This window comes from Rhineura floridana, chromosome 13, assembly GCF_030035675.1.
Source record: "Rhineura floridana isolate rRhiFlo1 chromosome 13, rRhiFlo1.hap2, whole genome shotgun sequence".
In the NCBI taxonomy this organism is placed as follows: Eukaryota; Metazoa; Chordata; class Lepidosauria; order Squamata; family Rhineuridae; genus Rhineura; species Rhineura floridana.
The window spans coordinates 22,385,568-22,402,560 of NC_084492.1; the positions used below are offsets into that span (position 1 = coordinate 22,385,568).

General features: G+C 47.6%; 1 protein-coding gene across 2 annotated transcripts in view; it reads left to right on the forward strand.

The window, feature by feature from the left end:
- Positions 1–16,993, forward strand: part of CEP89 (centrosomal protein 89) — a 104,336-nt gene that overhangs the window by 33,832 nt on the left and 53,511 nt on the right. For both annotated transcript variants that reach the window (XM_061594048.1, XM_061594049.1), the window contains 4 exons: positions 1,068–1,151; positions 8,838–8,945; positions 10,194–10,305; positions 10,989–11,169. In XM_061594048.1, coding sequence (XP_061450032.1) covers positions 1,068–1,151; positions 8,838–8,945; positions 10,194–10,305; positions 10,989–11,169 — 485 coding nt within the window. The remainder of the gene's footprint in view (positions 1–1,067; positions 1,152–8,837; positions 8,946–10,193; positions 10,306–10,988; positions 11,170–16,993) is intronic.

Here is a 16,993-nt window from a genome sequence, read left to right on the forward strand (position 1 = left end):
TTGTTTGGCTCCCTCCCGCAGCCCTCCATCGTGGCAGCCAGTATGCTGGGAAAAGGTGTAGCGGAAGGAAACATGTTTTCTTTCCTTCTGCCACACCCTGCCAGCACAGCCAGCGTCTGCCCTCCATGAGGTCTCCAAGTGGCAGCTGGATGTGGCTTCCACATCCACATCCAAAGCTTCCACCAGCTTTGCTCCTACTGGTCTCCAACATGTTAGATTGCTCTGTGTGTCATTCACAAGGCTCTGTGCTCCTTGTTCCCCTGAGCAACTGTTTTAACAACTGTTTTTACAGGGCAATTGAGCACACTGCAAAGGGCTGGCCAAGACTCTGGCTGCTTGCCATTTTCATTTCTCCTCAAATCACCAGCAAATCATAGATGACCTGAGATGCCATTTTGTGACTGGCTTTGTTGACATGGCTTCAATTTTGTGATGGTTCCCACAGGCCTAAACTATCCACAGTGCTGCCTTTCACTCTAGAAAAGTGAAAATTATGTAGCCACTGTTTACAAATGGCTCAATAAAGTATATTGAGAAATGGGGAACATTCTGTGTATGCAAAAATGAGATGGATCTACTGAACTTTGAAATCAAAGTGTACATGCTTCAAGCAGTGTTCTTCAGGGATACTTATGTAAATGCTAGAGAAATTTAAACTTTGTGAGCATAACTTGCTTTGCTTTTTAGAGGCATCTTTTAAAATAGGATGCTTAAATACTTTTGTGGCAACTTCTTTCACAAGCAAACAGATGGATGTGTCAATACTTTGTGTAACTGGCAATGAATGACCATTTCACCTCAGTTTGTTTGCAGCTAGGTTTTTCCAGCAGGCACAAAATTATTCTACACCCTCTCCACTTCATCATTTTATAATCTGCTTATTGTTTAGACTTTAGTTAATTTAGTATTGAGTGGGTAAGGGGGGCTGTTTTCTTCTGTCTATCTTGATTTGTCCACGGGAATTATGCAGGCAATACCCGATTAAAAGTCATCATTCAGTTCTTTAAAATAATATTTATAGCTTTGACATGCTTCAATCAATTGAAATGGCCTTTCCCCCTCTTTAGCTGGATGTGAAATATTTATCTCCCCTTCTATTGGCATATGAAGACAGAATGAAGGAAAAAGAAGACTTGATTCTAGCACATGAGGCAAGCTGTCAGATTTATTTCTTTATAGATTGCTTGTGCTATACAGAATAGCTAGGAAAAATGCTTCTATAATACAGAGTATGTAATTTAACTGGAAAGAGTACTTAAATATACCTTTGCGTGTACATCCTCAGAATACATCATTCCTGGCATGTTCCTTCTGGTAAGTCCTCCTATCCTCCATTTCCTTTGGCTCCATGGGTCGTCCATGCAGCAGTCCTGGTGCTCATAAACAGCCGTTGAGGAGGTAAACCTATGTCTGGACTGAATTACTTCAGACTGAAGGTGGGAGCTCATGTCACATGATGGAATGCTTTCCCATGAAACAAGATTCCTACATGTACAAAACTGTCATGTCAGGAAAAAGGTTAGCATACAACCCTTCTCCCAGACAACATATTATCTATGTGGAGGCATTTTTTTTTCTGTGGTGGAGTGTTAGGTCATATGAATCTCTGCCTGCAGTTTGAAATTGTACAATTCAGACACAATTTTACTACTTCATCTGCTGTTTGAGAAACCTAGACCTTAGTCAGTAAGTTGAATCTTGGATGCATAGGAATTACTCAGTACCTTCAGCTAAGTCAGCACCCCTTTCAAGATGTTTAAGGGTCACTTGCTCTTTGCTAAAAGCCTCTTGACACATTACATTTTTAGGTTTACAACTGAGGTTTGTCAAGTGTACATTTAAAAATGTGAATGTAAAATTCAGGTGTATTACCTGTCAGAAAGTTGGAATTGATTATGGGTGCTTGTGGCATCTATACTCAGTGGAAAACCCACATTTGTTTTTCTGTAAAGTGTTCTTAAGAGTCAGAGCTGGACTATTTTGCTTGTGACATAGTTGACCTGAATTCATATCTGGGTAAGGATCACCATCATGAATGTAGATATTTTGATGAGCAGCTTGATATTTTCCATAGGAGGACTGCCATCAAGCGGGTAACATAGCTCCACCTATCGTCCGAAGGCAAGAATGTTCTGAAGTCAAGACTAGGGCCGTCAGGCCCCTCCCACTCTCCAGTTCATTCTTGCCTTCGTACCGAACAAGTTTGATATTCTTGATAGCGTAGCTTCTAGCTAAGTCTTTTGTGTTTTTGTGTGACAGGGTGGGAGTTTTGTGTTTGTAGTACTGTACATTTCCTTCCCTGTCTTGTCTTGTTTGATTATTCCTGGGGAATTTCTTTGGGGGGTTCTCACTTGCCCGTGTTTTCCCCAGCACCTAGCCTGACGGCGCCTTAGAGAGACCGCGGCGGCGGCTCCCTCTCCTTCAGGCGGCGGATGCAGCTTTTAACCAGGAGTTTGCGGCTGCAGCTCCCTGCTCTGCTCCACCGCTTTTCTCGTGCCTTTACGGCCTCTCGCATACTCCAGGAGTCTGCGGCTGCAGCTCCTTTATTTTCAGTACCCTTATTGCCGCCTTCCTGGTTACTACCTCGGAATTTTCTGAGGCGGTTCCTTCAAATCTCCCCCTCTACGAGCCTGCGGCTGCGGCTCTCCTTCCTACCTTTTGAGCGACTCTCATTTGCTGGGCTGCTCTGCCTTCCCCGACTCGTTCCCGGCTTTTAAAATTTCGCTGCAACGGTCTCAAGGGGTCCGTGGCTGCGGCTTATTTACAGTTTCCCTGTTACTGCCTCAATGGCTGTGGGGATTTCGCTGACCGTCCTGTCCCTTTGGCAGCGTTTTCTCCTGCCTGAACTTACAGCCGCGATTGCGTCTATCGGCCCAGCGGCTGTAGAACGTATTTCAGGCCGTTTCTCCCAGCTCCTCAGTGTACGCCATTTTTGATTGCTTTTTTCTCCCGTCATTTTCACGGGCGCCATTTTGTTTGTCTCCTTTTCCCGCTCTTTTTGTTTAGCCCATTCAGTACTGTTAGGAGGATCTAGCGTACTAGGACTGTGGATAGCAGAGCCAAAGGCTTCAAGTCTGCTTCCACAGCGCAATCTCCTTTGGTGTGTGTGCTGCAGATAGGACCCTGTAGTCCCACACAAGTGAATCTACTAACTCTGCTACTGCTGCTCATCTCTTATTGATGCTGCCTACTGCAACTGTACTCTCTCAGCTGTGACTGTCTCTGACTGTACATTCTGCCCCATCCGTGGCCGTGTACTAAGGCTGTGCCTACTGTATAAGAGCTGTCTGAACTGTAGTGGTCGAGTACCAAGGCTGTTAATTCTGTACATTCTGCCCCATCCGCGGCTGTGTACCAACGCTGCTGACTCTGTACATTCTGCCCCATCCGTGACCGTGTACCAAGGCTGTTAATTCTGTACATTCTGCCCCATCCGTGGCCGTGTACCAACGCTGCTGACTCTGTACATTCTGCCCCATCCGTGACCGTGTACCAAGGCTGTTAATTCTGTACATTCTGCCCCATCCGTGGCCGTGTACCAATGCTGCTAAATCCGTACATTCTGCCCCATCCGTGGCCGTGTATGTCGCCATCTGAGCCAGTGCATTCTGCCCCATCCGTGGCTGTGTAGAGCCTATCTGGGTCTGTACATTCTGCCCCACCTGTGGCCGTGTACTGAATCCCTCCGGAATATATGATGGCGGAACAGCCAGTAACAGCTCAGGCAACCAAGCCTAAACAGTCTAAGGCAACCAAGCACAAGCACATCAAAGCAGTTGCCAAAACTAAGCATATTTCCAGCCACAGCTCAACCAAGCGGGCATGCTACATTTCTGTACCAGTTTCTGAGGAGGCTGGCCAGGAACTACTAACAACTCTATTTAATTCTCCGAATGCATCCTCCGAAGAGGACTTTCCAGGGTTTCCTGACCAGCCAGCAGCCAGCTATCCTCCTCCCATACTACCTCCGAGGGCTCATTCCTCTTCTCAGCCTGCTGAACCTTCCACTTCTTTGCCATTGCAAGCACAACCAACCTCAACACCGGGACTGCAGCTGTCTCATGAGTTCATATCGCAACTACAAGACATGCTGTCGTTCTTCTCCCAAACACAGACACAGGCACAAGTCACTGCCGTGCCTCAGCAAAGGGTTAGCAGACAACCCGATGATCTGGGTTACTATGGTCACAATGAGGCAGGACCATCATGTTCCCCAAATCCTTTTGACATTGCCAGAGGCAGATTTGTCGATGACGTCTCTTGTGGGGAGGACCCACCATATGCTATACAAGCCAAAGGTGACGACTGGAGTGACCAGTCGGAACTAGCAGAGGATAACTCATACCGTCTGTTTGATACCTCCGATTATCAGCCCCTTGCTTGCAGAGTACTGAGCACCCTTGGTCTACCATCTGCACAACCTGCAGCTGCCACTCCCGCAATTAAAGGGGCCAGAGTCCTGAAATCTCCCACACCAGCGGAGCACTACCTTCCGGTGCCAGACCCTATTGCTAAGCTGACCTATGAAGAATGGTCTCACCCATTGCAAACACGCCGTTTTAATGCCCTTGCGGACAAGCTTTACTCCTTGGCTCCGGAATTTACTAGCAAACTAGCCGTCCCTGGCATTGACGATCCCATCTCCAGTCTAGATTCTAGATCCCTTTTGCCAAGGGAAGGAGAGTCCCACTTAAAGGACGCCACGGAGCGGAGGCTGGACTTTTCTTTACGCAAAAACCATGAGGCCACCGCCTTCGCCATGCGAGCTTCTGCATCTGCTTCCATCTTTTCCAGGGTAGCGATGATGTGGTTGGATGACCTCTTAGACGATCCTAATCCCGATCCTGTCTCTCTAAGGAGGTCACTGGTGAAATTACGCAAGACGGCTGCGTTTGTGGCTGATGCCACCCTGGGCGCCAATCAGTTGGGAGCAAGAGCCATGGCAGCTCAGGCAGTCGCTCGGCGGACCCTTTGGCTTCGTCACTGGCAAGCGGACTCTACAGCCAGAGTCAATTTATCAAGGGCACTTTATTCCAGCTCATTACTCTTTGGTGAGGAAGCTCTAAAAACTGTGCTTGTTGATCCCAAGGATGCACGAAAGCCTGTCTTGGCCACGGTCAGGAACGTTGATCGCAGGCCTTTCAGACGTTTTACCTCATACCGCACGACCCGGCCCTTTTGAGAAACTATGATTTTCGTCCCTCCAGGGGCACCTGGAACAGACGTTTCCCGGGCAGAGGTCAGTACCAAGGGCGCAGAGGTACCTCAACGTCCTCATATAGGAGAGGGTCTCGCCAGCACAGACAGTACTGACACAATACCGGTTGGGGGTAGACTTCTCCTATTTGGAGACCTTTGGCTACGTCTGACTCAGGTGGCCTGGATCAGAGATCTTTTTTGTTATGGCTATGCAATTGAGTTTTGGGCAACCCCACCAGACAATTTTTATCTCTCCCCTTGTCCCAGGGCACCAGACAAGCACTGCATCATGCAGACAGCCATACATCACCTTTTGGACATGGCGGCTATATAGCCAGTCCCTTCCACAGAGAGGTCGGAAGGGGTGTACTCCCTCCTATTTGCTGTGCCCAAACGAGACCTGTCATGGAGGGCGGTGTTGGACCTCAAGTTCATCAACCGTTTTGTAAAGTATCGCAGATTCAAAATGGAATCCCTCCACTCCATTACAGAAAGCCTTCATGAAGGAGACTTCCTGGCTTCTATCGACCTTAAGGAAGCGTATCTCCATGTGCCTATTTGCATAGCCCACAGAAAATTTCGGGCCCCAGCATTTTCAATATCGAGCGATGCCGTTCGGCCTCTCGTCTGCCCCGAGAGTATTTACCAAAGTGCTACTCATACTAGTGGCTTACCTTCGGCTTCAAGGGGTCCATATCTACCCCTACTTGGACGATCTGTTAATACGGGCGAGTTCCAAGACCCTGGCTCATCGCCTTCTAACGCTCACGCTCCATGTCTTGCAGGCCTTTGGCTGGCTAGTCAATTTCGACAAAAGCCATCTCCAACCAACCCAATGCCTACAACATCTGGGGGTGACGTTGGACACCCTGCAGGCGATGGTCTTTCTGTCCCCAGACCGCATAACTGCTATCACAGACATCGCACGGTCTCTGATGCACCAAGCAACCGCAGATGTCATGCTGCTGGCCAGGGCTCTCGGAATGTTGGTGTCCACCATTCATATTGTGCGATGGGCTCAAGCTCATACCCGCCCGCTCCAGTGGGCTTTGTTGCCGTTTCAGCAGGACGTTGCAAGCTCAAATCATTGCACAATTCCCCTGAGCCCCGCACTGCGCCTTTCATTTCGCTGGTGGATGAGGGTCCAACATCTCACCCAGGGCACTCGTTCAGAGAACCCCGCAGGACTGTTATCACCACAGATGCCAGTCTCCTCGGCTGGGGAGCCCACTGCAACTCCCAGCTCGTTCAGGGGGTTTGGACCACAGCAGAGCAGACTCAGAGCATCAATTGGCTAGAACTGAAGGCTGTCCACTTAGCTCTGCTCCATTTTCAGTCTCTGTTCCACTTGGACCATGTTCTCATTCGAACGGACAACACGTGTGCCAAATCTCATTTAAACAGACAAGGGGGGACCAGGTCCCGTCCTCTACAGACCCTAGCTTCCCTCATCTTCGACTGGGCAGAGCAACATCTACAATCCTTAAAAGCAGATCATCTCAGAGGAATTTGGAATGTGACAGCAGACTGGCTCAGCAGACAACAGGTCTTTCCAGGAGAATGGAAACTTCATCGGACCATTTTCCATCTTCTCCAGTGTCGGTTCGGCGTCTTCTCAGTCGATCTATTTGCCTCCAGTCGTAATTGCCACCTACCCAGGTACTTCGCTTGATACCTGGACACGACAGCAGAAGCAGTGGATGCCCTATCGCTACCGTGGCCGGAGGGCCTCTTGTACTCTTTTCCTCCAATTCCTCTGTTGGCCAGAATGTTGCGGAAGGCACGACGCAAGAGGGCCAAACTGGTTCTGAAAACTCCATATTGGCCCCGTTGACCGTGGTTCTCGGATCTCCTTGTGATGTCGGTGACGGACCCTTGGACACTCCCAGTCAGGCCAGATCTCCTATCCCAGGGTCCAGTCTGGCATCAGGACCCCAATTGGCTCAGCCTAACAGCGTGGCATTTGAATGGGGACATTTGAGGTCGGCTGGCTTGTCTGACGCGGTTATTGACATTATCTTGGCATCGAGATGACCATCCACCACCTGTATATATCAACATACTTGGGTGGCATTCTCCAGGTGGTGTCAGTCCCAGCACCTTGATCCTTCCCAGGCCACAATACAACAGGTGCTACAATATCTTCATAGGGTCCTCATGATGGGGCTTAGACCCAACACCGTACGTCGACATGCGTCCACTCTGTCGTTCATTCTCTCAGTGTCCTCCACTGGTGCCCCTTTTGCCTCGCACCCGTTCATCAAATGTTTTCTGAGGGGAGCCGCTCTATGCTCACCGGCTGTAGTTCACCATTTTCCTTCATATAGTTTGTCGAAGGTCCTGCAGGCTTTACAACGTCCTCCGTTCGAACCCCTTCGTACTGTGCCTTTACGTCTGTTGTCGTTCAAGGTCTTGTTCCTGATCGCGATCACCTCTGCGAGACGAGTTTCGGAACTGGGCGCATTGTCTTCTGCCCACCATCTCTGTGTTTTCCATAAGGACTCTGTTGTACTGAGGACTGATCCTTCCTTTCGTCCCAAGGTTGATTCAGTTTTCCATTGCAACCAGGACATTGTTTTGCCTTTATTTTGTCCGAATCCTAACCATCCCCTCGAGAAGGCTTGGCATTCGTTGGATGTCCGGAGGGCTCTCAAGACCTACCTGTCTAGGACCCAGGATATACGATGATCCGAGTCTTTATTTGTATCCTTTCATCCACGTTCTATGGGGCATAAAGTAGCTAATTCCCCCTTATCCTGCTGGTTGCGCGCATGTATTGCCTTAGCTTATGAGTCCCTTAAGCTTCCAGTTCCAGCTAGTATAACAGCTCATTCCACTAGGTCAGCGGCCACTACGGCTGCTTTTGCTACCAACGCTCCTGTCGCTGATATCTGCAGAGCTGCTGTTTGGTCTACCCCACACTCGTTTATAAGGCATTACAAAATAGATCGTTATGCCTCTGCTGATGCTTCTTTTGGCAGACGAGTGTTGCAACAGGTTCTTAATGATGATTAGTATGTGGGTGGTCCCTCCCTGTTATGGGCTGCTTTGGTACATCCCGCTTGATGGCAGTCCTCCTAGGGAAAATGGACCATTGGTCTCACCTGAAGGGTGATTTTCATAGGAGGACTGCCATCACGACCCTCCCAGTTGGAGGATACGTAGATATTTTTTGGGGTTTTTCATATATTACTGTTATGCTATTATATTTTGATTTACTAGTGAAGTCAAGACTGCTATTACCGTTATCTCACTATGTTAGAGTCATATTATTATGAATATTGCTATTGTGTTATGTTCTTGCTGGTAGGCCCGTTGGCCTTTTTCCCTGCATTTTTAGATATCTCTCCTTGGACTTGCTGCGAATAAACTGGAGAGTGGGAGGGGCCTGACGCCCCTAGTCTTGACTTCAGAACATTCTTGCCTTCGGACGATAGGTGGAGCTATGTTACCCGCTTGATGGCAGTCCTCCTATGAAAATCACCCTTCAGGTGAGACCAATGGTCCAATTTGACATGGACGAATAATAGACAATTAAAACATAGCAATATGATTGATGGGGAAACCACTAACGTGAAAGAACATAAGGTTAAAACATTTAATTTATATTTTTCTATGTTGTTCACTGCTTCTTTCAGGAAGATATGAAGGTCTTTAAAGCCCGAGTTGAAGAGGTGGTAGAGGAAAATGAGCAGCTACACCAGCAACTAAGTAAAAATAGTACTGTGACCATCAAAGAATGGCAAGTGTGTTGTCACTAGGATTATTATATTATTTGTATTGTGTATGTACGCACACTCTCACACACACATATATACATATAGATATAGATATATATACAAAGCCTCTAAAGGTCCAGGCTAGCTTGAGTTCAGTAACTAGTATAAATTAGTGTCTGAATATTTCAGACACTATACTTCTTACAGTCATGCAATAAAACAGTCTCTGAAAAAACAGTGTTGTAGTTATATCCAGGGTCCACAGTTTAAGTCATCCTGGTGAGCAAGACTGCCTCCCAAACCTAGAACTACAGGTGAGACAGTGATTACTGCCCCCACTCTAGCCCCAAAGTTCAGCAGGAACCTGAGACTTGTTTCATTCTGCACTTGTTGGCCACTCTTTGGTGTGATCAAGAAAAACTGCTTATATTTCGAAGCAAGTGCATAGGCTCAGGCTTAACTAAACACGTTTAGTTAAGAGATCTTGAGTATGTACAGTTAGCTTTAATTATGACGCATAGGGCCGGAGGGTGTAATAGACTTTCAACAAGCCTTTTATGTAGAGGCCTTATCCCAGTCTGCATCTTTGCTGGAATTGCTTTTTAAGTTGTTTTTAAAGATTTTTTTAGAAGTTCTGTTTTAACATGTTTTTAAAAATGTTTTGTTTTAATATGTTTAAAGTCTTTTGTTTTTAAGATGTTTTAAAGTGCTTTTAGTGTTTTTGTTTGCTGCCCTGGGATCCTTCTGGGAGGAGGGGTGGGATATAAATAAAATAAATGTCACCCTACGCAAGTGTCAGTTCTATGGTGCATATGTGGATGAAGGGGAAAAAATGAAATACTGTTCTATGCTGTGATTGTGTTTACAGTGTTGTGACACCAATTGTTTAAAATAACTTTTCATGTATATTTTCAAATAGTCTTTTCAAGGTTCGGTCAGAAGAACACTATTACCCTTAAGACTTGTGTATAATCAATTTAATATATATGTACACTGCAGCACAACAGAAAGTTCATACATGTAAAACAAGAAGCTCCACTAAGAGAACCCCACACTTTATTCAGCAAATACAATTGCTGTAGGTGCACTGGTTTATCACTGATGTTTTCCACTGCAAACACAAAGTGTGAATTATGTAGGATCATCTTTGGACACCCATGTAGGTCCATTGGAAGCCCTGGCCTAACAGGCCAGTTGTGTTTATTCCAGGTGGTATACTTTTTGCAAAAGTTTGAATGGTATTTCATTTTCAAATTGATCATCATTTACAGGCAGCAGTTGCAAAGCCAAGCCAAGCTCGTCTTGGAGGAAAATTCAGTGTTAATGGAACAGCTTAAAATACAACAAGCAAAAGCAAAAAACAACCTCAGCCAGCATGTTCAAGAAGGTAAAATACCTTGATTTCTACTTTCAGTGACTGCATTGATTCAAAGGTGTCTGCCTGTTGCAAATCGGCAGACATGTCAGCTATTAGCATCAAATAAAGGACTTTTTAAGCCTTTTTAGAATGAGAGGCATTGCTAATCAATAACTATTTGGTTATCATAGAGTATTTATTTTGGTCTATCACACTTACAAAATTAGAACAGTTAATTACTGAACTTTAATAACTTCCTATTGTCATCAGTCTTGATCACAGTAAAATAATACCTGCCTGTTGGTCAGAGTCTAAAGTATATTGCATAGCATTATGCATAAATTTGTATTCATTTACAGATTATAGCCATTAAAAACATCAAAATAAAAATAATTTGATAAAAAAACTGGCCCTTCCAAGTTTTGGTAGTTTGTTGCAGAGACCATGGGGTGCTTCCATGAGGTTTCCATTTGACAGATCTGTTTAATATATGCTTAACAAATCTCCATTGAAATTCAAAACCTGTGAAAAGTATCATAACTAATTAACTCAGTCCAAGAGTCACTGAACCAAGTTGAGAAGAATTCATTATGAACTAAAAATGCCAGCAAATTGTCCAAGAAGTGAGTAACTATGTACACTTTGTTCTTATTTCCCAAGGCTTCTTCCTCTGCCTCAAATATCTTGTGTTTTTGTATTTTTCTCTTTTAAAGATTCTAACTTAACAAAACAGCTAATGATTTTGGAAGCCAAGAAACAGAGCCAAGAAGAGGAGATGAGAGAGTGTCAGAAGCAGCTAGAAGAACTACGTTCCGCATACAAACAGCTAAAAGCCAGTGTAAAAGATAATGTAACTATGGAGGAGCATGTTGCTTTGGTAAATAAATTTAAAAGGTAGGAAGGAGTCTGATCATGCAAAATATCAAGGAACTCATCTTAAATGGTTCCTTGCCAGGAAATTACATTTTTATTGTTTATATTAACTTGCTTGTATTTTTCCAATTTATTTATGTCAGCTTCAAGAAATTTTCTAGTCAGTTGATACTGCTAATGCAGTATCATAATGAGGCTTTAGGTTAAAGTTAAAGAAATTGGAGGCAGGTCATGGAACTTTGTGCTCCCTCCACCCTTATGGGATGTGCCTGCACCAGTGTTACTCATGATTAAGGTTAACTGTTTTCATGCTTAACTAGGATTCTTTATCAGCTTCAAATTCTGATCAAGCAGGGAAGGGACTGGGTTGGCCTCAACCATGGAAAAGGAACATTAGGAATGGTTAGCAATGTAGATAGCTGCCTTTATACTGAGTCAGACAATTGGTCAGCCTTGCTCAGTATTGTCTACACAGATTAGCAGCTACTTTCCAGGGTTTCTTTCCCATCCCTGCTTGGAGATGCCTGGGACTGAACCTGAGACCTTTTGCATATACAGCATGTGCTCTTACCACTGAGCTATTGTGGTACAATATGACCTAGTTGCCACGAGGCCACAAACGTCAATATACTCACCTACTTATGTACCACTGAACTGTGGTTGTTCCCCTCAAGGCAGAAAGGGTGAGTTCACCATGGGGAGAGAGTATGCAAGCCCTCCAGCCTCTTAAAAGTCTTTAAGAGAGTTGTCATGTTACTTCTACACAGTATTGGAAGAAAATAATGGTGTAAGCGCAGGGCAGGAATGCCACAGAATCCAAACACAACAGACCACATGGCTAGGGAAGTATGTGGATAACATGAAAAAGAAGTATTCCATCTGGATACAGGTGGAATTAATTGAACATTGTTGGTCCTCTGCTATTAGGAGTACAGAGTAGCAGCACTCAGAACTGCATGGGTTGATGGTATTTAGAGCAAGCTGTAAACAGCTATTTTCCATAGGAGGACTGCCATCAAGCGGGTTATAGCTCCACCTATCGTCTGAAGGCAAGAATGTTTTTGAAGTCAAGACTAGGGGCGTCAGGCCCCTCCCACTCTCCAATTCATTCTTGCCTTCGTCCATGCAAGTTGGATATATAGTGTCTAGATAAGTTTTTGTGTATTTGTGTGACAGGGTGTGGAGGTTTTGTGTGTGTATTCCACATTATTTCCTTTCCTCTGTCTTTTACTTTAGAGTCTGTGGGACTGACTGTACTTTGTTTGTCTTTGTACTTAAGGGGGATCCCCTTTTTGTCTATTTTTTTTCCCTCAGTCCCTAGCTATTTACTGGGAGACCGTGGCTGTGGTTCTCCCTTCCTAAGGCGGCGGACGCAGCCTTGTTACGGGAGCTTGCGGCTGCAGCTCCCTGCCTAGCCGAACGGCGATTCTGGGAGACCGCGGCTACGGTTCTCCCTTCCTCAGTCGGCGTACGCAGACTTAATTCAGGAGCTTGCGGCTGCAGCTCCCTGCCTAGCCGAATGGCGATTCTGGGAGACCGCGGCTGCGGTTCTCCCTTCCTCAGCCGGCGGACGCAGACTTAATCCAGGAGCTTGCGGCTGCAGCTCTCTGCCTTGCACCGCTGCTCTTTTTTCAACTCGCCGCCTATTTTCGCGGCAGCTCCCTTAGTTTTTTCTCCAGAGCCTGCGGCTGCGGCTCTTTCTACTTTCAGTGTCCCTTTCTGGTTGGGCTGCCCCGCCTCCCCCGGCTCGTTCTGCGGCATTTTAAATCTCGCCGCAACTGCCTTCAGAGCCTGCGGCTGCGGCTCCTTATTCCCCTCGCTTGCTGAGTCTGTCCCGCGGCTGTAGAGATCTGGCTCGCTCTCTAAGCTGTGATCGCGCTTCTCAGCCCCGCGGCTCCAGAGCGTTTTTTGAGGCCGTTTTTTGAGCTCGCTGGTGCTCCCCTGTGACCGCCATTGCTTCTTCATCGCCCCAAGCCTTTCTGATTGGCCAATTTTCCCGCTCTTTTCGCGGGCGCCATTTTGTTCCTCCCCCTTTTTCCCCGCCCTTTCTGTTTGGTCCGTTCCATAGTAAAGGATTCTGTTCTAGGCCTTTCTTGTCAGTTTCTGCCTTTTCTGTCAGTTTCTGTGTGTATGCTGCAGAGCAGAACCTCTATAATCCTGCTATAAGTTCTTCAACACAAACTGCTGCCTGAAGCTGACTATTGAAGCTGTTTTGTGTATCCAGCCTAGTTGGAACTGTACATTCTGCCCCATCCGTGGCCGTGTGCAAAGCTTGTTTGGAACTGTGCATTCTGCCCCATCTGTGGCCATGTACCAAGTCTGTTTGAAATTGTACATTCTGCGTATACTCAGGCTGTTTGATCTGTACATTCTGCCCCATCCGTGGCCGTGTACCAACGCTGTTGATACTGTACATTCTGCCCCATCCGTGGCCGTGTACCAACGCTGTTGAAATTGTACATTCTGCCCCATCCGTGGCCATGTACTTAGCCATCTGAGCCAGTGCATTCTGCCCCATCCGTGGCCATGTACTGAGCCTGTTTGGGTCTGTACATTCTGCCCCATCCGTGGCCGTGTACTGAACCCCCTAGAAAATATATGATGGCGGAACAGCCAGCGACAACTCAGGCAACCAAGCCGAAACAATCTAAGGCAGCCAAGCATAAGCACACCAAAGTGGTTGCCAAAACAAACATCTATCCAGCCACAGCACAACCAAGCGGCCACGCTACGTCTCTGTTCCAGTTTCCGAGGGGGCGGGCCAGGAACAGTTAACAAATCTATCTCACTCTCCGACTGCATCCTCCTCCGAGGACTTTGCTGGGTTTCCTGACCAACCAGCAGCCAGCCACCCTCCTCCCGTATTACCACCTAGGGCTTTTTCATCTTCACAGCCTGCTGAGCCGTCCATAACGTTGTCTCTACAAGCGCAACCATCTACCTCACCGGGGCTGCAGCTGTCTCATGAGTTCATATCACAACTACAAGACATGCTGTCGTTCTTCACTCAAACACAGTCACCGTCACAAGTCCCCGCCATTCCTCAGCGCAGTGTGGACCACTGTGTACGCAATGAGGCAGATCCATCATGCTCTCCAAATCCTTTTGACATTGCCAGGGGCAGGTTTGTTGATGACGTTTCTTGTGGGGAGGAGTCACCATTTGCTGTGCAAGCCGAAGGAGACGAATGGAGTGATCAGTCGGAACATGAGGAGGATACATCTTATCGCCTGTTTGATGCCTTAGATTATCAGCCCCTTGCTCGCAGAGAATTGAACACCCTTGGTCTCCAATCTACACAACCTGCAGCTGCTACTCCCGCTATTAAAGGGGCCAGGGTCTTGAAATCCCCCACACCAGCAGAGCACTACCTTCCTGCGCCAGATCCTATTGCTAAGCTGGCCAAGGACGAATAGTCTCATCCATTACAAACACGCCATTTTAACGCCCTTGCGGACAGACTTTACTCTTTGGCTCCGGACTTTACAAGCAGACTGGCTGTCCCTGGCATAGACGAGCCGATCTCCAGTCTAGTCTCTAGATCCCTTTTGCCGAGGGAAGAAGATTCACATTTAAAGGACACCACTGAGTGGAGGCTGGGCCTTACGCAAGAATCATGAGGCCACCGCTTTCTCCATGCGAGCCTCTGCATCAGCTTCCATCTTTTCCAGGGCAGCGATGATGTGGTTGGATGACCTCTTAGATGATCCTAATCCCGATCCTGTCTCTCTGAGGAGGTCACTGATGAAATTGCGCAAGACAGCGGCGTTTGTGGCTGATTCCACCCTGGACGCAAATCAGCTGGGAGCACGAGCTATGGCAGCTCAGGTAGCCCCTCTGGCTTCGTCACTGGCAAGCGGACTCTACAGCCAGAGTTAATTTATCAAGGGCACTTTATTCCGGCTCATTACTCTTCGGCGAGGAAGCCCTAAAGGCAGTGCTTGTTGACCCCAAGGATGCTCGAAAGCATGTCTTGGCCACTGTCAGGAACGTTGATCGCAGGCCTTTCAGACGTTTCACCTCATACCGCACGACCCAGCCCTTTCGAGGAACGCGGCCCAGGGGACGAGGCTGCGATTTCCGAACCTATGATTTCCGTCCCTCCAGGGGAGTCTGGAACAGACGTTTCCCAGGCAGAGATCAGTACCAGGGGCGCAGAGGTACTTCAACGTCCTCATATAGGGGAGGGTCTCGCCAGCACAGACAGTACTGACACGATACCGGTTGGGGGCAGACTGCTTCTGTTTGGAGACCGTTGGCTGGGTCTGACTCAGGTGGCCTGGATCAGAGATCTTTTTTGTTATGGCTATGCACTAGAGTTTTCGGCAATTCCTCCGGACAGATTTCATCCCTCCCCTTGTCCCAGGGCACCAGCCATGCACTGCATCATGCAGACAGCCATACATCACCTCTTGGACACAGCAGCGATAGAGCCAGTCCCTACAACAGAGAGGTGCCCAAACGAGATCTGTCATGGAGGGCGGTGTTGGACCTCAAGTTCATCAACCGTTTCGTAAAGTATCGCAGGTTCAAAATGGAATCTCTCCACTCCATTACAGAAAGCCTTCAAGAAGGAGACTTCCTGGCTTCTATCGACCTAAAGGAAGCGTGTCTCCATGTGCCTATTTGCATAGCTCACAGAAAATTCCTTCGGTTTGCTTTCGGCCCCCAGCATTTTCAGTATCGAGCGATGCCGTTCGGCCTCTCATCTGCCCCGAGAGTATTTACCAAGGCCTACGGCTGGCTAGTCAATTTCGACAAAAGCCATCTCCAACCAACCCAACGCCTACAACATCTAGGGGCGATGTTGGACACCCTGCAGGCGACGGTGTTTCTGTCTCCAGACCGCATAACTGCTATCACAGACATCGCACGGTCTCTGATGCACCACGCAACCGCAGACGTCATGCTTCTAGCCAGGACTCTCGGAATGTTGGTCTCCACCATCCATATTGTGCCATGGGCTCGAGCTCACACTCGCCAACTCCAGTGGGCTTTGTTGCCGTTTCAGCAGGACATTGCCAGCTCAAATCATCGCACAATTCCCGTGAGCCCCGCACTGCGCCTTTCATTCTGCTGGTGGATGAGGGTCCAACATCTCACCCAGGGCACTCTGTGCAGAGAACCCCGCAGGACTGTTATCACCACAGATGCCAGTCTCCTCGGCTGGGGAGCCCACTGCAACTCTCAGTTTGTTCAGGGGGTTTGGACCACAGCAGAGCAGACACAGAGCATCATTTGGCTGGAACTGAAGGCTGTCCACTTAGCTCTGCTCCATTTTCAGTCTCTGTTCCACTTGGACCATGTTCTCATTCGAACGGACAACACGTGTGCCAAATCTCATTTAAACAGACAAGGGGGGACCAGGTCCCGTCCTCTACAGACCCTAGCTTCCCTCATCTTCGACTGGGCAGAGCAACATCTGCAATCCTTAAAAGGAGAACATCTCAAAGGAATTTGGAATGTGACAGCAGACTGGCTCAGCAGACAACAGATCTTTCCGGGAGAATGGAAACTTCATCCGACCATTTTCCATCTTCTCCAGTGTCGGTTCGGCGTCTTCTCAGTCGATCTATTTGCCTCCAGTCGCAATTGCCAGCTACCCAGGTACTTCGCTCGATACCTGGACACAACAGCGGAAGCGGTGGATGCCCTATCGCTACCGTGGCTGGATGGCTTATTGTACGCCTTCCCTCCAATACCACTCTTAGCCAGAACCTTGAGAAAGGCGCAAGAGGGCCAAACTGGTTCTGAAAACTCCATATTGGCCCCGTTGACCGTGGTTCTCGGATCTCCTTGCCATGTCAGTGATGGACCCTTGGACTCTCCCGGTCAGGCCAGACCT